This window comes from Perognathus longimembris, chromosome 17 (genome assembly GCF_023159225.1).
Source record: "Perognathus longimembris pacificus isolate PPM17 chromosome 17, ASM2315922v1, whole genome shotgun sequence".
NCBI classification, from domain to species: domain Eukaryota; kingdom Metazoa; phylum Chordata; class Mammalia; order Rodentia; family Heteromyidae; genus Perognathus; species Perognathus longimembris.
Window position 1 is genome coordinate 45,916,585 of NC_063177.1, and position 27,202 is coordinate 45,943,786.

Below are 27,202 nucleotides of genomic sequence, written 5' to 3' on the forward strand. Positions count from 1 at the left end.
TCAGGGGATTTATGAGATATTTAGAGAGCTGCAGGCAGGCAATAAAAAAATATGAGCTTATATAACCTATATAATTCCTAGAAAAGATCGGAGGAGAATTACCCAATTTAAGGAAGACCCCACAGGAAAGCCAGGCTTTGGCCCTTTAAATATTTCTTGAAAGGAACGCACTGTTTCATTTTCTCTTCATTGATGGAGCCATCGGACTGTGACCCTTCAGAGAGAGAAAATGGCCTTTGATAGAAAGAGGGCCATGCTGAGTTTATTGTTCTCTCTCTTTAATCAAGCACTTTTCTTTGCTCCAGCCCACACTCGGTGTGGGTCCTGCGGTCCTCCCGGAGGGTGGGTGGCTGCTCTCAGGGGAGCCCATGTAGTGCTGGGCTTTCCTCTCTCGGTATCTCATCTGCACTCCTCCCTGGCAAGTGCTAATTTACCGCCTGGCTGCCTGGCTGTGTAGACTGCAAGACTTGTCTTCTTATGAAGTTTCAGGTTCTTTTTGTCTGTCCTTATCTTCAGCTCATAGTCTCTGGGATGCCAACTCAGGGGGCCAGTGTGGGCTATTTGGGGACCTGGGCTGAAATCCCCTCAGCCTTCAATCATTCATGTCTCTCAACCCATCGGCCTCTTTCATGGCTAATTAGAACCCAGGCTCCCTCTGCATTGTGCCCTGTGCCATCAGACTCATGTTTTGATGGCATCTTAGTCCTTTAGAGAGGAATGATGGACACAGGTACCGGGAGGGGCTGTGGGGCTGTGGGTTTAAATAGGATCATCAGGACAGGAGACTTCCCCAAGATGAGAGGTGAAGGCTTGAAGGAGGCAAAGGAGGGGGCTCTGCTGATGCCTGGAACAGGACACCCCAGGCAGAGGGAAGAAGAGGAGGAAAGGCTTGGATGACAGAGAGGCAAATGCTTCCTTTATGCTCCCCACGCTTGGCACAAAGGAAGCCAGCACAGCTGGCCTACAGACTGGGGAAGGAAGTAAAAGGGGAGAGGATTTGAAAAGATCTTAAATCTGCTTCTTGTTACTATAGCAACATGCCTGAGGCTAGGTAATGTATAAAGACCAGAGGTTTATTTAGCACACAAAAGAACCTGATACCAGTATCCAGGGCCGTGGAAGACACCCTCAGTTATGTCATATGACAGCTGTGGCTGGGGGCTGTGTGAGCAGAAGAGATCACACCAAAAGAGGAAGGCAGACAGCAGGGTCAATCTTGTTCTTATAACAACCTTCTCTTAGGAACCAGCTGGAGTCCTGTGAAGCCCCCCATTCATCCCATCCAGGGCAGCACCTAGGAGGAAGTCCTTGCTTTGCACTAGACTCCACTTCTTAAAGGTCAACCCAACTCCCAACACTACCACACTAAGAACGAACATACGAACCTCCGAAAAACACACGGCATCTCAATGGCAACAGGGAGCCGATGGACAAAGGGTCTTGGGCCGTTATTAAGATGTGTCTTTTCCAAATAGACTGCTTTCCTACCACCTTGGGGGCTCGCCTACCATTCACTATCTTCCTGCCCTTGGGAGGGGGTGTCTCCTTTCCTTATATTTCCCCATTCCTGTTCCCTCATGGAACTTCCTTCCTTCTCATTGCTTTGTCTTTCTCCCCCTACTCTGCAGCTGCTTCTGCTCCTCCTTTTATTCTTCCCCCTCCTGCTCTACCTTCCTCCTTTCTTTCCTTCTCTCTCTTTCCTCTTTCTGCAGCTAGCCTTCCCTGGAAGTGATACCCCTCTTCCATTTCCCAAAGATTCTTCCAATGATAATCTTTCTTGACCACAGATGCTGGCTTTCAGCTTTATGCAGTATCACTAGCAAACTAAACTTGCAGGGACCTCTGGTCTCCCACCTCTTGACCTCTGAGCTCCTAGCCACCTCTGAGTTCATGAACACTTGACTTACCGTCCAAGGCTGTAGCTCCCTGTCCTTCCTCTTTGTAGCCCCTGTAATTTTTTTCTCCCTTCCAGCCCTAATGTGGCTACCCACAAAAGGGACCTTGACCCCTTAGAAGAGAGGTCCCTAACCATGAGCCTGTTGACTGAGTCTCACTGCAAATGTTCTTCTTGCTAGATACTGGGGTTAGAGTAACCGGTGAGTTTTATACAAAATGCAGCATTGTGGGGATGGCATTCCCATGGGGCTGGGATGCAGATGCCATGCCCAAGGACAGGTCTCTTGCTGCTGGAATTATCCAATCCCCAACCTTCGAGGGACATGGTCCATCTGCTCCTAGTCAGCAGGCTCCAGGGCAGGCAAACACACCTGCAAAGTTTCTCCCCACTGACTTCCACCATGATGGAGATGCCATCTGCCATGGCCAAGGGGCACTCTTGGGTCACCTGTATAGTTCATGTTTCTCCTGGAGTGTGGTCACTCCTTTCTAACCCCCCAAGGCCCTGCTAGTGGGCCTTCCCCAGGCTTCCCTTTCTAACCAAGCACCTTCTTGGCAATGCCCTGGGCCAATGAATCTTCTGACTGACCAGTGCCATGCTGTGGGCAGGGGCTTGCACGCGGCTGACCTGCCCTTGTGTTCAAAGGGATTTGTTAGAGTCATTGACTGACACTGACCAGCAGCCAGGCCTTGGCTCTTGGTCAGATGGATGGAGGGGTGGTTCAGCCTCTTCTAAGATATGGCAAAGAAAAGATGGTCTGCAGCAGATTTCTTGTTGTTAACTGCCTGTCTCCTGTAATACTGGAAACAAGGCATCTTAGGAAAATGGATGCTGTGGTTTGAATGTCTCGGGTCCAATTCTACCTTTGTCTGTCACCCACTGTATGATCTTGACATATGATAAATAAAATGTGCTCAGAGGGCTTGGTGCAGGTTGGACAGTCAACATTCTGCCTTTGTCACCCACTGTATGATCTTGACATATGATAATTAAAATGTGCTCAGAGGGCTTGGTGCGGGTTGGACAGTCAACACGCCACGATGAGATCCTTTGCATGTGGTCCAGCCCAGGCTTCACCATGCAAAGGCTGCCAGGATGGCCATACATGGCACCTGGGAACACACTTTGCTCCCCCAGCAGCAGGTGCACAGAGGGATGCTTGCCAAAAGCAACACTTGTCTTCAGGGGAAGAGAGAAAACCACTCTCACGCAGAATCTGTTTCTTGACTGTCATGAGATAGTTACCTTGTAACCAGATTCATCTGATTGAAATAAATAACGTTCATCCTTCTCAGCAATTCTCATGGACCATGGAACTTCTTTCCACACACGAGTTAAGAAAGGCTTTCATGACTACTGTAGGAATCATTTTCTAATTAGTGCCGCTCTGCATTCATCTGCACTCCCAAGTCACATCTGTGACATTTTTTTCTGCCTCAGCCCATCTTTGCCCATTATAGACAGGCTATGGTTTTAATCAATTTCAAGGTTTTAGAATAAATAGCCATAAACATTTAAGCCTCTGCTTTGCTTATTAGGAAAAATGCCATCGAAGGTAATTATTTCACCTCTACTTGACAGGAAGAGTTACACAGAGGACAGAATTATTTTATGAGAAAATTGCGAAACTTTGATCTTATTTGGTCTTTCCCTATACTGCAAGTATCCTTGGGGGCGAAATATGTCAAATTTGCTAACTCTAGGAGGAAAAAGTGCTGGCAAAAGGTGAGACAACTCAAAGGTATTATTGACTAATTTCTCAGAGCACTGAAGCTTGTGTTTCCAATGAGTCAACAAGCTAAACACAGCTTTGTCACTCTTTCTTGTCGACGAGGATGTCACCTCTTCTAAACTGTGATCCTGTGAGCGTCTGAAACTGTGGGGAGCCTGTCTGAGGTGTTTGGGTTTTTTTTAGCCCTGGAGCCACCATGCTTGCTACAGTGAACTTACAGAATGTACTCTGTGCTGGGCATGAAGGTAATCCCAGCCCTTGGGAGGCCAGGGTAAGAGGATTGTTAGTTTGAGGCCAGCCTTAGTTATTTAGGCCAGCCTTAGTTATATAGCAAGGCTTTGTCTAAGAAATAATAAGTAACAGAATGAGGCCTGCACGCAAGTCACTCAGGTTTGAGTGGCTTCATGTGGTGAGTCACGCAAGGTTGAGAGATGGTCTGAGCTTGGGGTTGGAGCAGAATTCTGGCATGTATTAGTGATGTAGCCCTTAGATATATGACTCTTGCCTCAGTCATCTCATCCGAGGCAGGGATCAACATTACCTCCTTCATGGGGCTTGCTATGAAGACGAAGCGGGGAAAATTATATATGTCACCTGGTGCCCAGCACACATCCAATAAATGGTGGTTACTCCCTTTATTACGCTTGGTTCAGAGCAGAAAAGAAGGAAGGCTCCAGGAACCAAGGCATGTAGAATGAGAACACGTTATTCTCGGTATGTGAAGAGGCCCAAATGTCTGGTGTAAGAGGGTGAGGGAGGTTCTCCCACAGAGAAAGCTACCAAAATGAGTGTGACAGACTCAGTGATGACACTTTTCTCCAAAAAGCAGTCCATGTCCGGGTCCTTAGAACCTGTGACTACTACCTTTACTGATCCTCAATATCCTGGAGGTGCTCACAAGGGAACTGGGGCTGGAGGATCTGCAGTCAGAGGTCATAGGGAGATTGGAAGATGGCATGCTGCATGATGGGTGGAAGAAGGCATCATGGGCTAAGGAATACAGGCAGCCTCTAGAAGAGATAGGGTCTTCTTGAAAGCTTCTAGAAAGAACTAACTTTACTAACAATTTGATAACATTTTTGGACCTCTAACCTCCAGAAATTTGTATTCAACTTGTGTTTTAAGCTTCTGAGTTTGTGGCTATTTTGTTACACATGCAATAGGAACCTCCTTCAATGGCTAATACAGCAAGGAACCTCCTTCAATGGCTAATGCCACCAATACAAGTCACTCTAATAGACAAATTTTAGTTTTATGGAGAATTTTGTACCTGTGGGACACTGTTGTCCCTTGTCATGCTGAACACCAGGGGTTCTCTTTGATCGCCAGAGACCTGGTCTCAATGGACACATTTATACCTGCCACATTTATACCTGGCCACATTTATACCTGGATGTGCTATCCTTCTGTTATGGCACCTGGGGGGTTACCCAGAGCACGCACCACTCCCAGGCATATCCTGCTTAGCACCTGTCAGCCAGCAGGTTGTGTTTGCTGTGCATCCTCTCTTCATCCATTGAAAAGTATGACTATTTAAGTTCACCTTATCCCTGGATGTCTTAATGAGTAGGCTTATGGAGGGATGGCAGGGAACCTAGTAAATTATGTACCTGTGGCCATGAATTCAGCATTCAAATTTCTAAGTGAAGTCTGTTTCCAGTTTGCCTAGGAATATAACAAACAAAAAGTCCTAAGGGACAAAACTTAACTTCTCTTTTTGGATAATGACTACTACTGAGGGTCATAGTAGATACAAATAATGGGGGGGGGTCTACTGGGACCTTCTTTAGTGGCTCTTATGTGGAGTGTATTATCAACCCAAGTTTGCCATTAAAGAAGGACTGTGTGCGAACCTGAGCTCTCATGGTCTGTGAGCAACAGTTCTGCTTACATCTTGCACTGTTCTCACATCTGAGCTTGTCTTTCCACCACTACTGCTGGGTGTGATAAACCCGTAGCTCTTATGTTGAACAGACATGAGAAGTGCTTCCAACAGCTAACAGGTCTGTGTGTGTGTGTGTGTGTGTGTGTGTGTGTGTGTGTGTGTGTGTTCAATGAAGAGCTGAGGCTGGTCAGCTGTTCTATCATGGGTACATGGGAAGCTTCATAAATAAGTAAGGGAATTCTTCAAAATGTGTTATATCAAAGAGAAGTATGGACCATGGCTGCAAACATACAAAACATGCATTTCTTTCTAGACTGGATGCCAAGAACATGTAGCTTGGAGCACTAATCACACTGATGTTAGTAAAAGCTACCATAGCAACAGTATCTCTTGTTATTTTGACCACAACCATATAAGAAATTCATTTTCCATGCAAGTGTACACTGAACCAAAATGAAGTTCTGAGAAGTAAGACATTGCTATCTGCATGTAATGTTTTCTCTCTCAGTCTCCACGGTCTTCTTCAATCTCCTTGGCTGTCACGAACCACACATTAACTTAGTCTTTACTAGGTTGTACTGAAAGTGCTGGTCCATAAAACAAGAACTGGGGATCCCTACCTCTGGGGCGATGTAATCAGGAGTCCCACAGAAGGTTCTGGTTGTGACTCCATCCATCATGTGTTCCTTGCACATCCCAAAGTCAGCGATTTTGATATGTCCTTCTGAATCCAGCATGACATTATCTAGCTTCAGATCCCTGCAAGGAACAGCTTTGCATGAGAGCACTTCACACATGACATGCTTTACTCTGGAGCTGGTTAAAGAGAAGGCTGCCATCTTGTCTCCAGAGTATAACGTCTACGAACTCACCTGTCTTTATGTCTCCAGAACCTAGTGTAAAGCCTGGGATATGGCAGATAATTAATTAATTGAGCGACTAAATGGCCCAATTAGTGATTCCCAATCATGGCTAGGACTAAAAATCTGGAGCTTTCTAGTCTATCTGGTTCAGGAGATTCTAGTCATTTGCCTGGAGGTTGGACACATAGTGAGGCTGACAAGATGTGGGGTTTAGAACAATTCAGATAACTCCTTTTCCTGCATGTACTGATGTCCTTTTAACTACTTCTCAATTACCACTGGAAAGCATTCTTCCTCCAGCACCAGAAATTCACAGCAGCTAATGACCAAAACAATTGAATTGACTAGTTTTCCTCTAGCTTCTCCCCAGTTCCCCATGTTCTTTTCTTGCAGAGTATCTGTAATAGCAACTCAGTTACCATTGCTCTCTGACCTCTGCTCCAAATAAAAGCTGAGGAAGGCACTGTCAGCAGAGAGGAAAACATGGTTTGTTGTGCAAAGAAGAAATGAGAGTGAACATCTCTGAGGTCTAGAGAACAGAGGGTGACGGGTTGCCTTGAAGCTGAAGAGAAAAGTGGGTCCCCACAGGTCTGTGCTCCTGGTTATCAATTTTATCTGTGAAGTCTCCATCAGAGAGTCTTAGGCCCATAGAGGCCTGGCAAGCCTCTCCTCTGGGCAGTTGCAGAGCGCGTTCATACACACCTGTAAATTATCCCTCTTTTATGCAGAAAGAACAATCCAATGGAAATCTCTGCTGCATAGAATCTGCAAAAGAAAGCATGCTTCAGATTTCTGGCTCACTTTTTTTTTTCTGCCTCAAGTTCAGGCATGAAAGAGATAGAAGAATGCAAAGCCCTAAGGTTTTCTGGGGTCAGTATTACCTCATACCTAATTCTTCCAACTGTTGACACTTTCCTCTGTCATTTCCCCACTCCAACTCATCCCCAAAAGACAGTTAATAAAGTCAATGGGAAAGACTTATATTTCTGATTGGGGGAACGTGGGTAGGTAATTTAATGTTTAAAAATAATTGCTAATATAATCATTTAAGGACTAGATACCTGTTGGACTATTGTATGTCTGGCATATGGTAGAGTGGAGATATTTTCTATCTTCCTATTTGTGGAGAGAATACTGTTTGAAAATATACTTTCTCTTGAGAAGACAAAGTCTAGTGCACCATGAATGCTTTAGCTGTTTTATTCATAGCCCGAGTGCTGAGATAAATGGGACATGCACCATGATTCACGCCTGAGTGTGCCCTTTTAAATAATTCATAATAAAAAGAAGCTACTACCATCACTTCAACATCATTAATAGGTTAATATCTGGAACTCAGATAAAATGCAGAAAGATGCTTTAAAATTTGCATAGCATTTAAGAGTCTTTGAAGTCTGAGGAGCCACAAAACAGCGTCTGGGCAAATTCACCCAGGAGGCTTAAAATAAACACAATGTCTATGTGAGTGAGGAAAAGAAATCCCATATGAAGACCAAGTCTTTACGGGGCTGCCTCTGAAGGATGATGGGAAAAGCTGGGATGAACAGGCAGGAGAGATGGGATTATGGGTGATTTCTGCATTCTTTTTCATGGCTTTCTGAATTTACAAATGCAACGAGAGGTATTGGACAAGGTGCCTTTATGTGGCTTTAGAGCAGAAGGCGGCTATTTTGCTGTCTGCTTTTTATGGCTCTGGGCTATCGAGCTGTATCTTTCAATGCAGGCATCTTAATGCTCTATAACTCGCAACATTAAGAGAGGGGATAAGGGCAGGTATTTCTAGAAATGCTTTTGCTTTTTTAGTAAGAATAAAAGAAAAATCTCCCTTTATATTCTTTAAGCTTGCTACCAGAGTTCCCTGGGTTGCTTTGACTTATTCTTCTCTAGGTCACAAGATCTCACAAATTCTGATTTATTTTTTGGATTGCACCCTGGCCAAAATCCTCTTCACGCTGGCTGACTTGATTAACCCATATGTATGCCCACTCAGCACCTCATTTAGAGAAATAAAATTATCATCTGTTTAGCCTCACTTCCCTTGGGGTTCCTGAGACTTCTTGGCCTCTAAAAAATGAGATGACATTTCAGGTATCGAAGTCTTCCCTCTATTCCTTTCTCTACCCCTGGATAAATCTGCCACCTCATATCCATCTCTGCTCCTGGATCCCATCAAGGTACATTTCAATGAAACACTGGGAGCGAGTCTCACAGAAGCCCCTTCGCTTTGCCCTCTTCCTCGGCTACCCTCCCCACAAGCTCTTCACCGAGAGCCCTTACCTCCTCCTCACCATCTCCTGCCATCTTCCGCCTATGCTGAGACTCTGGCCTTGCCCTGGACTTAGCTCTGCATATCCTTCTCATGGAGGAAGCCTCCTTTTTCACCTCTGAACTTGCTGCTCTTCTTGTTCTCCAACTTGGGGGCTTTCCTGTTATCCTATGCACACCTCTACAGTTACAGCCATGCTTTTGTAGCTATATTAGAGCTTGGGCTCTCTGAGGGCTGATGGCATCTCAGCCTTTCCATACTCCCAGTTCCTGGTACAATCACCATAGGCTCAGTAACTGTCCATGAGGGAGGAACTGCTTCCAATCTACTGGAAACAGAATCAACAACTCCTTAGCAAACATCTAGATAAGTACTGTCAATACACCTGCCCCCGACCCATTAGTCATAGTGCCTAGCCCCAAATAAGCAGAACCACCCTTGGACATTTCATCCAGTAGAAGTTTCCACCTGGGTAAAAATGTCCAAGGAACTTTTGGGTTGCCCAAATTACAGGACTTCAAAAAGAAATACTTACACTGCTTGTGGCTCCTTAAATTTTCCTACTTGTTGAATGTGGTACATGAGGTCTCCGCCATTGACATATTCCATGACAAAGTACAGCCGGTCCTATAGGCCAAGGTTTACACGTGAGTAAGGGTCTCTCTTCCCCTCCTTTCCACCTGCAGCAGAGCAACTCCATTTTGCATTCTCATGGGTAAAATGGGGGCTGCTTTGGTGGGTCTGTTCAATTTTTTCCCCCAGAAAAAGTAACATACCCCATTGTAAAATGGTTTTGGGAGGAATAAAGTCATTCCATGAATTTGAATTATCAGCTGTCAATGTGTCCATTTTCTGGTTATGTATACCTCTTATTAGAGTAATGGCCTTAAACATTTCCCCCTTTTCTCCTACACACATAATTTATATCTAAGCTTGGGAGGCTACAAAAGAATCCACACTGTGTAAACCAGAGCTTCTTCAAGCAATTGCGTAAAAGCCAGTTTGTAATGTCTCTGAGGCATGACCTACTAATGCAGTAATGTGTTTAAATGAATGCTTCTGGAAACATCTCTTGGGTTAGGTTGGGTTTGTAAATTATACATACTTAATGATATTTACTAGGTAGGGAAGACCATAAACAGAGAGGCTAATCAAATGTTCTTTTGCATCCATAATGTGTTCAAATATTGCTTTTTTATTTTCTCTGTCACTGGTATACTAAGCATTGGCCTCATGAAGGGCATACATCATAGAGCCAAATGAGTATGCATATTTATAAGGACATTATGCCAGGGCAGATGGGCAAGACTGAGGAATTTAACAGTGAAATAACTTAATAGCAATAGCACAGTATACCATGGTAAAAGCTGACCTTTGTTCTCTTCTAGAAAACATCCCCATTTCATGGAGGTTATTAAACATTAAAGTGCTGTGTGGGGGGAAAAAAAGAAAATGATAAAGCTGGCGCTAACACCTAGGAAATAGCTCTGGGAACTTCACTCTAGAGTTTCTGTTATGAACTTTGATTTCATCTTTATTTCTTTGTTTCATACCTTTCTGGAGTTCAATCAGTGTCCTCTGGGCTAAGGAGCTGGGGCTGGGCTTCTGCTCTTCCTACCTGGGTGCTCAGCTCTCTTGGCATTCTTGGGCTCAGGAGTCTGGGAGGGGCTGAGAGTAGGTGGGAGCTGACTGACTCAGGGACCAATGCAAGGCTGCCACACAGTGGCCAGCACAGGCTCTGCATCCTCAACCAACCACCCTGACACTGTGTAGAGAGCTGCGCTGTGATTTTGAGAATCCATCAGCCAAAAGCACTGAGATGCTTCTCAAGATATTTTTTAAGCCTGTCATCTAAGCTAGGTCAGGAAGGTCTCAGTCTGAGGCTGTCCCTGGGCAAACACAGGAGACTCTATCTGAAAAATAATCAAAGCAAGGTGCTGGGGGTATGGCTCAAGTGCCTACCCAGCAAGTAAGAAGTCCTGGGTTCAAACCCCAATACTTTTGAGAAAGGGAGGGAGGCAGGCATAAAACACAAAGTCGGTTTCTGACTACGAATCAGGCAGTTGAAAATAGTAACGGTCATGACAGCTATTGATTATTGTACCATGTTGAGAAGGGACCAGGTCTGGAAGGAAGAGCCTATTTGTCAGTGTCTCTCTGTGGCATCATTTCAATGCGTAGATTTCAGTGGGGCACTTGCCAGTCCCACAACTGATAGATCAATGCTTTGTTTTTTCTTTTTTTTTTTTTTAGTTTTATTCTATGACAGGGTAAGTAAGTTTTTCCCATAAAGGATCAGGCAGTAAATATAAGCTTTGCATACCTCTGGCGACCACTAAACTTTGCCTTTGTATCAAGTAAGTAGCCAGTGGCAACAGGTAAGTGAATGACCATGGTTTGTCCCTAGAAAATTATGTATGAAATATCAACTAACACTAATGTTTGTATTTCTCTTGTGGATTTTTTTGATGATATTTCTTGGAGCTCGTGGGTCAGAGTTGCTACTCCTGCTGGGTATCATCCAAGATGAACACAATCTATCACGGAAACTGAGTCTCTAATGTTCCAATGCCATGCTTGGCAGCTAGGCCAGTGGTCTTGAATCACCCAAGTCTTAGCACAGTGATTGTCATAAAGCAGATACTTCATGTTTGGCCATCCCTCTGTATCCATGGAGATTGGTTCCAGGACCCCTGAGGATACCAAACTCCTCAGATGCTCAAACTCCTTATATAAAGCAGCACAGTATCTGCAAATGGCCTATACAGATCTGCCCACATATTTTAAATCATCTTTAGACTACTTATAAAATCTAATGCACCATTAATGCCATACATACTTCTTCTGCTATTTGTTTAGGGAATAACGATAAGAAATGAATCTGAACATGTTTAGCATGGATGTAGTTCTGTTTCTTATAACATTTTTGTTGTGTGACTGGTGGAATCCGTGAATGTGGAACCCAAGGACACAGAAGGCCAGTTAGAAGTATTTGCTGAATTAAAAGCCAAGTCTGTAAACAAAGGATAGCACAGAGACGAATGTCCCAAATCAATGAAGTCAGAGAGGTGAGCACTGGCCCCACCCCCTCCACTTGGGAGTGCTGCTCTGCCTTTTCCTGGTGATGTAGAGACAATGTGGTTCAGGTGCGTCCCAAGGGCAGGCTGGGCGCTACATCACAGCGACACCCAGCACAGAATCCTTACCACGGTCTGGAAGCAGGAGTGCAGCTGAGTCAGGAATGGGGGCTTGTCGAGCAGGGCCAGGACCCGCTTTTCCACCATGGTGCACTCTACATCATCATCCTGAATCACTACATCCTTCTTCAGGATTTTGATAGCATACAGTTCTTCTGTTCCCTTTCTGTCAGCCAGCATCACCTGGGAACAAATTAGAAACAAGATGAATATTTCCAAGCAGAAATCTTTCCTGGGAGTAATGAAGGCGGGTTGGGGAGAAACCAAGCCAGGTGACAGGTTCAGCAACAGTTCATGAAAATTTATAAATGTGTGACAGAAAAATATTAATTAACTTTTGTGTGACCTGAATATGTAAGTGTCCCCCAAGGGGCCATATGGTAAAGCCTTGGTCCCTGAGGAACTCTCCAAGGAGTTGTTGGATCTTTTTGGAGGTGGGGCCTTATGAGGTCCCTGAAAGGAATTGTGGGACCTCAGACTCTTCTTTTCTCTTTGCTTCCTGGCTGGTGAAGTGTGCCTTGCCGCAGGCACAGAGCAATGGAGGGGAGGGGGGCGCAACACAATCATGGGCTAGAATCTCTATAACTATGAGCCCAAATCAACCATTTCCATTTATAAGTTCATTGCCCCTGGCATCTCATTATAGTGATGCAAAGCTAAATAACACAAGTCTTACATACAAATTTTGAAACATTGCGTGTCAGCAGAGATTAAACTCATCCAGCCTTTGTCCACCCTCGTAAACCATCAAGATTTGTCCAATGTATGGGCTATTTCCACATAGATGTGCTCCTTTTGCTGCTAAAGGGAACAGTGAACATCCTCCTGGAATTATCCATGTTTTCTGAGAGCATTCCTAGGGTAAAATGTGACTGGCCTTTGTAATCTCACAAGTCAGGAACTTAGAAAATAAGAAAACTTCCTGGATCTGTTATGAGATTTGGTCACAGAAGCCAAACAAATACAGGTGAGCACACTGCTGCATGGCCAGTTGCCCTATCTCTTATTGATGACATTGATTTTACTTCAAGGTCACCTCTGACTTTTAGTTGTAAAAATTCTCATTTGAACAACATTTTGGAGCATCCTGCCTGTGACATTCACAAACTTGTTATAGCTTTTTAGATAAAGTGTTTTTTTTTAAATAAAATTAACCAGAACATCTAGGAATGTGTACAAGATCAGGAAAAGCTAAAAGGAGAATCCCTTTTGACCCAATATTGTTAGCGTAGGCCATTCCTCATCTTACCTTCCCAAAACTCCCCTTCCCCAGCACCATGAGGAAATTGAAGTCGGTGAGGTTCACCCTGTCGAGGTTGTTGGAAGGCTGTTTCCTATCTTCTGAGGGGCTGATCACTTTGTTACCAGCAGGGCCAAGCTTGGCTTTCTACACAACAAGCACAAATGTGAGAAGGCTTTAGTCAGTTTTCCAAGGTAAGAACAACAGTAAACAGTACATTGTAAGGAAACTCGAGGCCAGCTAGGAGGGAGGAATAGGAGGGATGAAAAACAAAAAGGAATGTGAGGAGAAGGAGTTAAGATCTGTTCATATTTTCAGTGGTTATCCTCATCCTGAGAGAAAGTCTGTAAAGTAGCAAAAACTTGCCCCTGACTAGTCTTTACATAGAATAATTCTACACAGTCAACTGAAAGTTACATCACAGGAATTGATCAAGGGTGGATGGATTCTAATTCTGGGACCTAAAGGTAACTTCTTGGGGGAAAACAGTGTTTTGAGACTGATAACATAATAGAGGAAATAAAGTGTGGGTGGATGTTTCTCTTATTTGTATATTTTCCAATTTACAATCAATCTTTATAAAGGAGCAGGTAAAAGGGGGAGCACAAGGTCTGGAGAGGACTGACACAGTGACAAGCTGTTATTGTAACTGATGGCAGCTTTCAAAGGCACTACAGGAGGAACAGGGTTCTTCTTTGTTTTGAAGTCAAGAGTGAAACTTATGTGAAGAATGGGTATTGCACACAGGAATCTGGTTCCCACAAACCCCCCCTCTGCCCTCTGAGCCTGAGGACCACCGTTTGAGCTTCTCCAAGAAGTTTGTATATGCTAGACTCATACCCACGAAGGCCCTGGAGTGAGCCACACTGTCGTGACTCTCATGGAGAGATGGAAGCTCCTTGTTGAGGGTGTTTAGTAGAAAGGGATGGCAAATGAGATCCCCTAAGGACTAATGTCCCCTTAGACAATGGAGGCATTGGAGAAGCCTAGAGTTGGTGTTCAATCCCATTCCTCCCCAGATTCTGCACTTTGAATGCCTGTCGAAGGATAAGAGGATAAGAGAGCTGCTGACAAGGCCAGGACCCTGGTAGGGTCCTGCCTTTAAAATTTTTTTTTAATTGGAGATAAGAGTCTCACGGACTTTGCTGCCCTGGCTGGCTTTGAACCATGATCCTGAGATCTCAGCCTCCTGAGTAGTTAGGATCACAGATGAGAGCCACTGGTACCTGGTTTGACGTTCACTTTTCTCCATTAAAAGCAACTCTTTTTAGAAGGTCCAATCTCATGGCTTTAGTACATATATTATGAACTGACACACCCATTTAAGCAGAGCCTTGGAAACAACAGAGGAAAGAAGGATGGTTTTGGCATTTTTGCTTCAAGGCTAAAAGTATCAATATGATTGTGCCTGTTGGGAAGTTCAAACTTTATCAGTCGGCTGAGTGTGGTGGCATGCCGATGTTGGTCCTAAGCAAAAGTGTGAGAACCTCACCAAAAAATAACTAAAGCAAAGCAAAGGAGGGCTGGAGGATGGCCCCAATGGTAGAGCACCTGCCTAGTAATGGCAAGACCTGGAGTTCAAACTCCATTACTACACCTGCCCCCCCCCCCCGATTATTATTTTATTTTTTTTTGTGAGTCTTGGGGCTTGGACTCAGGGCCTGAGCACCGTCTCTGGCTTCTTCTTGCTCAAGGCTAGCACTCTGCCACTTGAGCCACAGCGCCACTCTGGCCTTTTCTATATATATATGTGGTGCTGAGGAATCGAACCCAGGGCTTCATGTATATGAGGCAAGCACTCTTAACACCAGGCCATATTCCCAGCCCCCTTAATATTATTAAAAAGAAGCACAGAGATTATTTTCTTAGGAACTTGACAAGAATATTCAGGAAAGCAGACACACTGTTGACTTGTGGTTCTGAGTTGTAACCCAGTTGAAGAGCATTTTCACATGGGGGAGGCAATCTTTCTGCTGCCTATGATAAATGCCCTGTTTCCACCTGTAGCCTGGGGCTCTGAGTAGCCCTCTGGACTCAGGGGGCAATTCTACTGAGCCACTGCCCCTTCTTCCCGTGATACCCCAATACAGAAGGCAGGAAATACAGGCTGAGGAGTGATATAGGCGATGGGCCTCCAAGTAGCTAGAGAGCTTTCTAGCCTGGATGATTCCTCTGCCTTCACTGGGTCCCATAACCTGATATGGTGAGTTCTGTGCTATGACCTTTGACAAGATTTTGCCCATAGACAGGCTGGAAGGTTCAAAAGACAAGAGCATTTTGTATTGAGCATTTCTGAGCTCAACTACTATATCATCTTGGACTTGGTCTGGGACCAAGTTGTGATGGTTGGGAGGAAAGCATCAAGGGAGACTTTTGCTCTCGGAGGTGAAGGTGGACAGAGCAGGAAACACTGGCTTCCTGACCCGCAGGTGCCCATTCCACTGTCCTGTCTTCTTAGCCAGAAGCAAGCAGAGAGGCTGCGGTCCTGCAGGGTCCTGAGCATTTACGGCAGAGGCCTGCTGCCGTTGCCTGGCCCAGAGAGTAAGAAGCCATTCCTCCCTAGCTAGGGCCTCCTCTGAGGGAAGAGTGGCCCAGGCCTGCTCCATCCACAGTGGTATTCCCTGTGATTTCCCTGGTGTTTCCCGAGTAGTCACCTCTATGCTGCCACCTGCAGGCATTGTGGCGGAAGGACACAGAGCCCTGGAAGATTGAGTTTATAAAAGCAGCTCTGGGACAAAGGCAAGTTCCTTGAAGGATGTAGAGGAGAATCCAACTTCTTTCTCTTTCTTGGCTTAATCTCAACACTGCTTTGGCCTGCTTCTCCTTCCACCTCAGGTCTTGGGCCTCATCTTCCCTGTTGTAGAATGTGTTCATGTCTGCTCAAAGCTGCTGCCTCAGAGTGATCTTCCCACAGTCCCTATTTCTCCCACCCCTCGTTCCCTTTCTACCCCTTCTGCTTTTGTTTTCTTCCTCACACACATCACCCTGGACTTCAGGCTGGGGAGGGTGGTGGCCTCAATGTCTTGTTCAGTTTCAAGGTCGAGCCTCAGTTCTTCCCCGCATCCCTACCCTGCAGGAATTGCCAATCTTGGCAGACAGATGTCCCCAAGATTGCAGCTTTTGCACCTATGACATCTGGGGTTGTCGGGGGCTCTCTATAGGCCCCTTCTGCAGAGTGAGCCTAAGGACCCTTAAGTTACTGTCTCTTCAGCTAGCCACAGCCTTCAGTCAGCTGCCAGAACACCCAAAGCTGACTCCCTTCCCTTTCCTAGGAGTTTCCTAGAAGAAACATTCTTCCCATGGGAATTCCTGCTTGCCCCCAAATCCATCTGAGATCTTGTTCGTCAGTGTCCCTGGGGATCCCTTTCTCCACAACCCTATTCTCAAATCCTGTACCTCAACCAACAGACCCACCATTTTCTAGACTTAATCTACCTGTCCTCCTCTCTAGACTCACCACCGTGGCAAGAAAGGGGTGGGTTTTGCTCAACCTTCTGTCTTTAGACCAAGACTATTCCAGGCACATAGCTAGAACCTACAGACTCTCTTATTCATTCACTTACAGATGGTTCATGAAGTGGTAAGACTGACAGAACTTGAAGAGGCCAACTTATAGCTGTTGGGGATTCATCCTGGCCTTAAGGGGGGAAGGGTGAGGAGAGCGTTCCTGAGACGCCGCCCTTCCCCCAGCCCTGGGGCAGTGTGGTGAGCCACACCTATCTCCTTCTGGGTCCGGAACCAGAAGGGGTAGCTTTGAGACCATCCCCCACCTTGGGCCAGCGAGCACACAGGGCGGTACTATGGGAAGTGACGTTAGCCCATGAGGGAGGTCCTTGGGAGCTGCTCTTGGACTGACAAGCTCGCCAGCCTATCGCCAGCTCATGCTCAATCCTCGTCATCACTACTATATTACTGTGAGCCCCTCCCGAATAAACCGGATTGCTCTCCGAAGTGTCTCCGAGCTCCGCGTACGCCTGGCTTTCTTCACGGGTAAGGAGGGAGGTAAAGCGATCTCGGACGGCTGCGTGCACCTGAGGTCTTTCCTGAGCCCCCCACTCCACTCTGGCCTTACCTGCGGGTCGGGTGACCAGGGGAGAGGGTGAGAAAGGGAGCGACTGGAGTAGAGCAGAGCCTGAACTCCCGCGCCAGGGGAGGCAACCCGAGCCCGGCAATAGCCAGCACTCTTTGACTAGGAGACCAACTTTATTCCAGAAAGCAGTTATGATCAGGTAGGTTGTTGCAGATAATTGCATCTGGACTCTGTATGCCTTGGCATGTTCATCTGCAACCTGAACTCTTTTTCTCAAGCAATCAATGGAGCATGGGGTCAGCTACCAAGGGCTTTGAGGGCTTTCTCATCTTTAGTGAGGTCAAGCTTCAAAGTGCTCCTATCCAGAGGCTACACTGTCTGAGTTAACTAGACAACAAGCAGAAACTGTGCTCTTACAAGGGTTTCTGAGAAGGGACATTCCTTGCACAAGAAGTCTTGTTCATCCAAAATCCAACAGGGCTATCTGAGAAACAACAGAGAGCCCTGAGCCTTTCCCGGCTTTCCTTGCATTGACATAAGGCGGCTTGTCATGAAGGTAAGTCAGATGTGACCAGTGTACCTGGGGATAAAGCTGAAGCCCACAGCCTAACTGCAGAGTTTTCAGAAACCCAAGGAGACACATGAAGAAGCATGTTGACACCCTTCATTACAGCAACACAAACATGGTCCTGTGCAGACACAGAGGGGGCAAACAGGATTCAAGCCACAGGGCTATAAAGCTGGAAGGATTCTGAGGATGGCTGCTCAGGGAAGAGTACCCAGAGAGCCTGTCTACTTACACAGGTATTAGCAGCCCAGCAATGAAAACCTGTGAGGGTCTATTCTCTATCTTGGCTCCTACTTCACTTGTTTCCAAGTTACATATGAAAGGTATTGAAAGACTAGGCCCTGAGCAGAAGCCAAGGGGATGGAGATCTGTGGCATTCGATTTCTCCATCCCTCAATGGCAGGTCTCCCTCTGGGCTCTGAGGATGCTTCTTCAGCTCAGCAGAGCAGAGCAGTGGAGAGCTCAGGCTTTGCATCCTGACTTAGGCACACAGGGACCAGTCACGGTGAGCTCCTTGTACTTCATCTGTGACATGGGCTTGAAGAGAGTTAATATGAGTGTGTTCAGTTCAGCCCCTGGGGATGCTTCGTGCTTAGTGTCTTTTTTTTTTTTTTTTAACTTCCTTTTCTACTCCTTTTTCTCAAGAAGGACTAGTGAAGGCTTGGCTCAGAGCACTTGCTCAGGAGAATATTTGTTGAACTTGAGTCCTTGTGTGAGATTAAGAGACTCTCTCCACAAATTAATGTGTGTCTAATGTGTTCTAGATATGGCGTCAGATGTAAAGGATGCCAAATCAGTAAGAAGACATTTGGTAAGTCAAATCTTACTGACTTACAGGTTAGTAAAAGTCAGCAAGAAAACCTCTCTCCCCATCCTTCTCCCTCCTTCTTTTCTTATTCTTCCTTCTCTTCCTCCTTCCCTCCTTCCCTTTGTCCATCTCTCTCTATCTTTCTGTTTCTCTGCGTGCCATGGGGTTTGAACTCAGGGCCTGGGCTCTGTCCCTGAGTGCTTCAGCTCAAGGTTAGCACTCTACCACTTGAGCCACAATGCCACTCCCGGTTTTTTTGGTGGTTAATTGGGGATAAGAGTCTCAAGGACTTTCCTGCCCAGGCTGGCTTTGAGCCCTGATCCTCAGATCTCAGCCCTCTGAGTAGCTAGGATGACAGGTGTGAACCACCGGCTCCTGGCTTGAACTCAGGGACTTTCGCTTGCTAAGCATACATTCTACCACCGCATTATATATCTTTTTACTCCTTTAATGCACTCTGTTAGAGAAACAAAATGGGCTAAGTGAGACTGCAGGTGGGCTTTGCAGGTGCTCAGGAGGCTGAGCACATTCCATGAGAGCCACACACTCTAGGGAGAGGTGGGGATAGCAGGAGAGGAAGCACAGCTTTCACCTTGATTTCCAGAGAAGGGCTGGGCAAAGATGGCTGCAAGGAAAGACTCTGGCTTATTGAAATGACACCGAAATTACACAGCAAGGAGAAAAAGGCAACTTTGATGCAAGGTATTATGATACAGGATACAGTTACTTTGATGTTGAAGTTTCCTTCCTTCCCCCGCTTCCTCCTTATTTCCTCTTTCTTTTTTTCTTTTTTTTTTTTTTTTTTGCCAGTCCTGGGCCTTGGACTCAGGGCCTGAGCACTGTCCCTGGCTTCTTTTTGCTCAAGGCTAGCACTCTGCCACTTGAGCCACAGTGCCACTTCTGGCCATTTTCTATGTATGTGGTGCTGGGGAATCGGACCTAGGGCTTCATGTATGGGAGGCAAGCTCTCTTGCCACTAGGCCATATCCCCAGCCCCTTTCCTCTTTATTTCTGTTTCTGTCTCTGTCTCTTAAGAGCAAAGCATGCCTCATGTTTTATTGGCTAAGACTAAACGACTGAGAATCTAGGTTTTTAGTTCCTCAAAGGATGGTGCCTTGGCATTTAGTCCAGTCTAGCTTCATGAGGCCACTTGCACTGCCATGCTGTGAGGCCAGGCAGCATCTTCTCCCTGCGGGGAAAGGAACTAATACCCAGCTAACGATGTGTCTAACACAGACCCATCACCCGAGCATCATATAGTCGGCAATCACTGAAGATGCATTCCATCAAGCAAATCACACGAAGTGAGTGGGTAGTGCAAACCCAAATCCTCCCAGGCTGGGCTTATTTACACACATAATGCATGTGTGCATAAAAACACTGCTGTCTGAGGAGCTTCCTGTGTGTCGCCTTTGAGGGACTCCCCACTCTCAGCTCCCTACTGGGGTGTTTCATTCCATCTGAAAGAGGGAAGGTAGTGGGGGACTCATTTTCCATTAGTTTCAACATTAGCTTACAGCTGCTGAGCTGTGCAAGCCTCACCTGCAGCAGCAATGTTGGAGGGCTTATCTTAATGCCGTAGACGCTCTGCTAGGTTGGAGTGGTGTACAATGAATACACACTGGCTTTGCTGTGTGAGGAAGCAAACAGACCCAGAAGACTCAAAGGGAGACAGAACAGTGCCTTGAAATTCTAACAGGAGATGCTGGCTTATCTGTGAATCCAAGTCCACAGACCCGGACTACAGTGAGAACACAAGATCTGGCTGGATCCCCGGGTCTTGCAGGAGTAACCTCTGGGTTTCTGTGTGACCGCATTCCACTTTAAGTGTGTTCATCCTCACTTATTTTGTGACTTCACCTTCAATAATGGTGTCTCTGAGTATTATGAAAATTACAACTTGGATGCTTGCTGTGTTCATTTGCTCTTGCTGCTGAATCTGACAGTAATGGGAAGTTTTTCCTCTGTGTGTATGTGGGGCTTAACCTCAGAGCCTGGGGCCTGGGTGCTGTCTCTTAGATTTTCTGCTCAAGGTTAGCCCTCTATCTACCACTTGAGCCACAGCTCCACTTCTGGCTTTTTGGTGCTTAATCGGAGATAGGTGTCTCATGGACTTTCCTGCCCAGGCTGGCTTTGAACTCATCCTCTTGAGTAGCTAAGATTACAGGTGTGAGTCACCAGGGCCTAGAATGAATTTTTCCTATTTCTAAGACTACATTGGTAGACAGGCTAACAATGGCCGCCACAGTAGCTAGCAAATAAATCATTGTAGATATCTCCTACTTAAAAAAAAAATCTGTTTTGGCAAAATGAAAACACTCTGGGTTCAGGGCATATCTGAACAACCTTGACACAAAGAAGATTAATGGTATTTCAGTGCTACTCCATAAACCAGAGTGTGATTCATAGAAATTGTTATATTCTACATAACCAAGAGCCTTCAAGTATTGAGCTTTATATCTAATGTATTGCATGCACCTGTGCCTTCTGCTGTGTTAAGAAGAGATCAAATTAAAGTTAAAAGAGATCAAATGCTTCAAAAGAAGACCAAGAGGGCACTGGGGAGGGGTTTCCAATGAGACCGCTAATGGAGGATGTCCTTTGTGTTACTCATGAACTACTCGCCATGACACCTATTTCCCCCACTCAGTAAACAGGACAACAAGCTAAAATGACGTTACGTGACCAGTCATATTGGCTTTCCTCTCTGAACTCTAGTCTGAATTTAGTACTTTTCCTTCTAGATCAAGGGTCAGTGAGCTTTGTCTGGAAATAGGTTTGGCTTTGTAGGCCAAATACTGTCTCTGTTGTAGCCATGCAATTCTGCTGTTTGGGGAGGAAAGCTGCACGACTGAGTGAATATGTGTGGCTGTGTTTTAATAAAACATATATTAAAAAACCAGTAGTGGTTTTACCTGGCTGGTGGGCTCCAGCTTGCTCAGCCTTGTCTTGCATGTATCATGCGGAGTTTTAAACCATCTTTTCTTTAGGTCCGAGACTGGGACTTGAACTCAGTACCTGCTGCTTTTGCTCACTGGCTAGCACTCTACTAACCGAGCCATGCCTCCAGCCCTTCGAATGATTCTTCACTTGCAGTTGAACTTAAATGCTAAAAACAACAATCTACTATTTCCTTGCCAATCTATCAGAACAGCCACAATGAAGAACCTCAACTGCACCTGAACTAAATTACTATTCAATCCGTCTGAGAGGCTTGATTTGCTGACTAGTACAGGAAAATTAAAGTTTTGCAGCCAGGCAAGCTTTACTTATTCAGCAGAGGAAGAATTTAAGAGAAAACACATTAAGCTGTTTTCTTAATGAGAAATATTTTTATGAACACATCCACTTAGGCTGTTGGCACTGTGAACACGAAGTCACAGGAAGCCAGCGGGGCCTCTGTTGTCATGACAACTGAGCCGTACTCCAAGGAGAAATGTGGGACCTGGGACCTATTAGCACTCTGCCCAGTTTGGAAAACAGAAAAGTGCTTTGTTTTTTTTTTTTCCTGCCAAGTATTATATACTTCTAGTATCCCAGTGTGTGGTTTTTCTTTACAGCGAATCTATTTTTTCCCTCCTGTTTTTCGAATTTATCATTTGACTGCTGACATGTTTGCCAGGTTGGCTAATCTTGAAGAAGTTCTACCTGTTTCACCAGCTAAGCACATTCTGGGGCTAGATCCCAGAATCTCCAAAGGAACAGTTTTGAGGATTCCAGACAACTTTCTATCTCTGAGGATCAAAATGCTATGCCCTTCCCACCAGGGGACCAGAGTCCACCCTCTGGCTGATGCCCAGGGCAGGGCTGAGGTGAGCAGGTGAGAGTTATGAGACCATCTGGGGCACTTACAAATTCTCTTCTTTGGGGGGAGGGGGTACTGGGGCTTGAACTTGGGTCTCTACTGTTTGAATGAAGCTCTCAGTCCCTTTGGTTGTCTTTCAAACAGAAGCTCACTTATTAATTTCCTGAAACCTATTCCTTTCCCTGCTAAAGTGCTTCCCTCTGGCAAGATCCACACCACGCCGGCTTTGCTAGTCTGCAGTGGGAGGGTCGGGAGGCACACGAACTCACAGATGCCATCAAAGCAAATGGCTTTCCAGACTGCCTGCATTATTGCCTATAAGTGGGGGAATTCTCTGCTAGTAAGAAAGCAGAGGCCCTAAGCAAGAATAGATCAACGGAGCCATCCAGACCTAGAAAGCCATGAACTTCTTGGTATTTTAGCTTGATGACTCCCTTTAAAACCAAGGATTTTTCATGAGCATAAAGCCACAGCCTCATCTATTAACACAAAAGAGGTAGAAGAAGTTCACTTCTATTTTCTAGGTGTATGCCTGTGCACATGGCTGAAGGGTGGGGCGGGGGTGGAGAGAGGGGGCAAGGGCACTAGGATTCATTCATTTTCAAATCTTTACTGCCCTCTAGTGGAAGTTATTTCCTAGAGCGATTGCATCTTGACTGGGATCTTTTAGCAGAAATGCACCCATAATTCACTGGTGTGACTGACAAGTCAAAGTTCCACTACATTGTGCAAGATGTCATGAACAAGACACAAGTGACATATTCCCAGCTGTACCTTTTTAGAAATGATGTAAATCACTCATGTGAGACCTTTGCGAAAAGCCAATGGGAGTCCGTGGTGAGGGCTGATCTCAGAAGTAGGTTTTAGAATTGCTAGGTGTTTTATTTATAGAAAACTACAAAAGCCTAAGGAATTCTGTACCTCTTGGTGTTCCCTGGCTCTTCCTAAGCCCTCAACTGTTCTTAACTCTGCAAATCATAGATCCTAGAAAGGAGCAGAAGGCTAGAAGGGATAGAGCTGCCAGTGGGCCTGGGCTTGGCTGAGGGAGCCATCGTTTCTGGGTTAGAGGTATTATAAGCAAAGAATAACCTGGAAAACAATGAGAAGTAATGACAATCACATAAGAACAGAATTCAGTGAAAAAAAAATCACTACTGGGAAATTTAACTGGAGGTAAATAAGCACAGGACACCGGTTACTAATTAGCAAGAACAACAAACAACCCTCAAACCACCTAAGCCATAACTAAACCCTTAAACCACCCAGATCCACAGGGAAGAAGAGTCCAGAAACCTGTTTCCATTGCCTCACAGCTATTGGGGAAAAGATGAGCTGGGTTTACTTGGTCTTAGCCAAAGGGACTCAAACCTGACGGGCACAAAGATTTTTCGGGAAGGTTCTGTTCCCCCCAAATCTGGATCCATTTGCTCAATTACACAATTTAAAACTTTTATAAAATGTTTCTCATGGCAGGGCAAAGCATTTTGAAAGTGGGGCTGACTGTCACTAAATTCAGCGTAAGATTTCCCTAATAGTCGATTTCATTCTGTCTTCATGGGCTGCCTTTTTAAACCACACCAGTTTTCAAAACCCAGAGACTTAATGGGACACCTGACCTAAGGGCTGTAGCAGCTGTACGGCTCCGGGCTATTCTCTGGGGTCTGTGGCAATCAGCCCCTGTGGAAGCTGGTGAGCAGTCACTGTGAGGGCAAGTACGGGAACTCGAGTTCAGCAGGTGTGGCCTGGAAAGTCAGGACACTGCTAGTTTCTCTCAGGCTTCAGTTTCCACATCTATGAAATGGACTAAAATCCCCCAGTTGAGCCTGTGCACACAGAAGCCCCTCTCTGAGGGTGAGGGGGCAGGCAGGCTCAGGAGCTGGTGGGAGCTGTACAGCTATCACCCATTCCCAACCACCACGTCATAAGAGCACCCCTCTCCCTACCTCCTCAAAGACAGGGCAGAGGGGAAGAGATGCAGCCATGGCCAGGGTGGTGCTCACAAGTGGGTAGTATTTCCACCCTGACGTGGCTAAGCACTCCACAGATTTGCCTGGTCTAGGGCAGGAGTGGGCCTAGAGGGGTAGTGCCTGTCTCTGTCTGTGGACACCTTTGTACTTGACTCCTCTGAGGTCTGGAGGCAGGGGGAGTCATAGAAGGTAGAGGCATGGGTTTACTAGCTAACATCCCCTTTGCAGGAAGCAGCTGAGTTGCAAATTGACTCAAGGGCGGAGGGTCTCATACCAGCAAGAAAGGTGGGAAGACAGATGGCTTTGGCACACATTAGATGCTCCTTGGGACCTCCTCAATGTAGCTGGTAGGCCCTTGGTGGGAGTTTGTGTTAACAGACAAGGAAGGAGTCAGTAAGACCTTCATTAGGACAATTACTGTGATCCTCATGGGTCCCCTTCATCTGCCAGAGCCTGCAGCAGTGTGGGTTACAAAAGGAATATTCCCTACTAGGAAACAAGGCCATGCACCTCCTCCATCTCTGCCCCTAAGCCATCAGTTCTGCACAGCTCTGGGCTGCTCACCCACAGCCTCTGCTGTGTGGTGAGAGAAGCATTCCTGCTTGTTTCTGTCCAGCCTGTCAGCAGAGAGAACGGGTCCCTGGGGACCAGCCATGGACTGATTACTGACAAGTTTATTTTCAGAAAAATCCGGGCGTGTGGGGGAGGGGTGAAGATTAGTTCATGGCCAAGCAAGCAATGCTACCCTGAAATGAGGTGTGAGTGAGCAATGTTACTCCATTTTCACTGCCTGTGTCAGATGCAGTCCCAGGACACAGGTGACATTTCCTTGCAGGTAGGATGATCTGTTTGTTGTTGTTGTTGTTTTTCTTGGAGCCCTAACAAGAGGCATAGGAAACATAGAAATGAGGCAGCAACACAAAGCATGTCAGAAAGGAGGCAGAGTGGCTGGGCTACCTCTCAGTCCTGTTCTTTAAGAAATGAGCATGACGTCCCTGTAAAAGATAAAAGGAGAGAGTAGAGGAGAACTACCTTTAATGCCATCCCTGTAAAAAGTGAAGGGAAAGAGTGGAAGAGAGCTACCTTGAATGCCATCCCTCTAAAAGCTGGGAGAAGACAAACTGCTAGGTTAGGAAGGAAACGTGACATGGACACTGCACACTGTGGGTTTCATTAACAAGGCAGAAAGCACAGAGGACAGGCAGTTACCCCCAACACAGCAGGAGACAGGGAAGGTGAACTTTTGGGGGTATAGTAATTTGGGGGTTCCCAGTGGCAGGTTTGATTTGGTCCTTGGCCAAGTATATAGAGCTCATTACTGTGTGAACAGCGAAAAGACTGGAATGAAGCCATCTGGGCCCAGGTTCCTTCTCTTTCCTCCCTGGTGGCATTTATAGTGGTCATGGCCACACATCAAACACTCCACTGAATTTCCAGGTGAAATTTTGCTAAATTTTGCTAGGTGCCAATCAACACACTGGAGTAACTGGGCATTTATTAAAGCTACATGTCTGCATGCAGCTGGGCTCCTAACAATTTTGTACATTGAATATGGTTCTTCAAAACCAAACTCACTTAACATTTTTTTTTTTGATTTTCTGAATGATTCACATGGCTGTTCAGTATTTTGAAGTACTAGAGATTACCATTAAAACATCATTGGGAGACATAATTGTGTTAACCAGTGTTAATGAAATACCAGCTCATCAAGTATTGTGCATCAGGCTTAGAAATACCAGCTTGTGTTAACGAAGTACCAGCTAATCACATATTGTGCATCAGGCTTAGTCTCCTCACCTCTCCACTGCCATCCAAGAAAACCCATCATGATGGCCTAAGTTCCCTTTCTCAAGTGTGAAATGAGAAAAATAAGCTGACATCCTTTAACCAGGAACTCCTATCAAGGAGTCACAAGAAGGACTATTCAGGTTCATAGGAGGTGCGGTGGTTTTGGACACAGGGCACTAGAGAGGCTGTTTTTCTGAACTCAGATCCCAGAGCCCAAAGGGGCCATGGCAGCTCTGACCCTGAAGAACATCCACCACCAGCACCAATCCAGTCTCTTTAGAACACGTTCCACAGGAAAACAGCTAACAGCATGACGTGGGGCAGCACTCTTACAACAGGCTTTTTAATCTTAGAAGCTTTAATTTTGTAGATAAGAGAAGTGCCTGACTGAGAGCTGTAAAGATTCATGTCAGTGCTCAATCTCCATATTTATAGTTGTGCCAGTGGATATGGTCTCTGTCCACCTTTCTAGAAGCAGATGGAAGATCCAGGGTCCTCATTCATCCTCTGTGGGCATCAGGGCCTTGATACACAGCCTTGACACATAGCTTGGTACATAGCTTGTTCTAACATTTGGTGTTAGGCTTGCCCTGTCCCTTCAACTAGCAGCACCCATCTGCAAGGCCACCACTACAAACACAAAGCTCTTAGCAGCACTTCAGGAATTTATTGGGATGGAATAGACAACGGGAATACACAATCTTTTTTTTCCTCCTCCCAACAAAACTATTTCTCTAAGATAAATTAAACTGAGGACACATTACAGATTGATCGTCATCCTGGGCCATTGCCTTTAGAGGCTTCCTCTGAGTTTGTTCAGCAGTGTTAATGTCTGTTGATGATCACCTAATGAATTGTCCTATTTCAGCTTAAGACTTTGCTTCTAAAATCAAATTGAAGTACAAACATTAAAAAATATCTCAACTGGTGTGCATTTAATAGATCTCCCCTAGCTCTTAACATCTCACAATTCAGGAAATAATTAACTCGCTATTAAGGGGCCCCAACATCCCCGGGGCCCCAACATCCCCCTGCCCCCAGAATACATATTGGGGCAAATTGATTTTCTGTTTTGAGTCTAAAAGGTCACTTGAAGGTCCTCAAGTTTCCATAGTAACCATAGCAGAGCCAATAAAATCAACAAATAGCTACAATT

At 45.6% G+C, this 27,202-nt stretch overlaps 1 protein-coding gene across 1 annotated transcript in view; it reads right to left on the minus strand.

Annotated features, from left to right (window-relative positions):
- Prkca (protein kinase C alpha) overlaps positions 1-27,202 on the minus strand; it is a 371,818-nt gene that overhangs the window by 36,145 nt on the left and 308,471 nt on the right. The window contains 5 exon segments of the mRNA XM_048367133.1: positions 6,135-6,273; positions 7,080-7,142; positions 9,179-9,270; positions 11,850-12,023; positions 13,090-13,227. Coding sequence (XP_048223090.1) covers positions 6,135-6,273; positions 7,080-7,142; positions 9,179-9,270; positions 11,850-12,023; positions 13,090-13,227 — 606 coding nt within the window.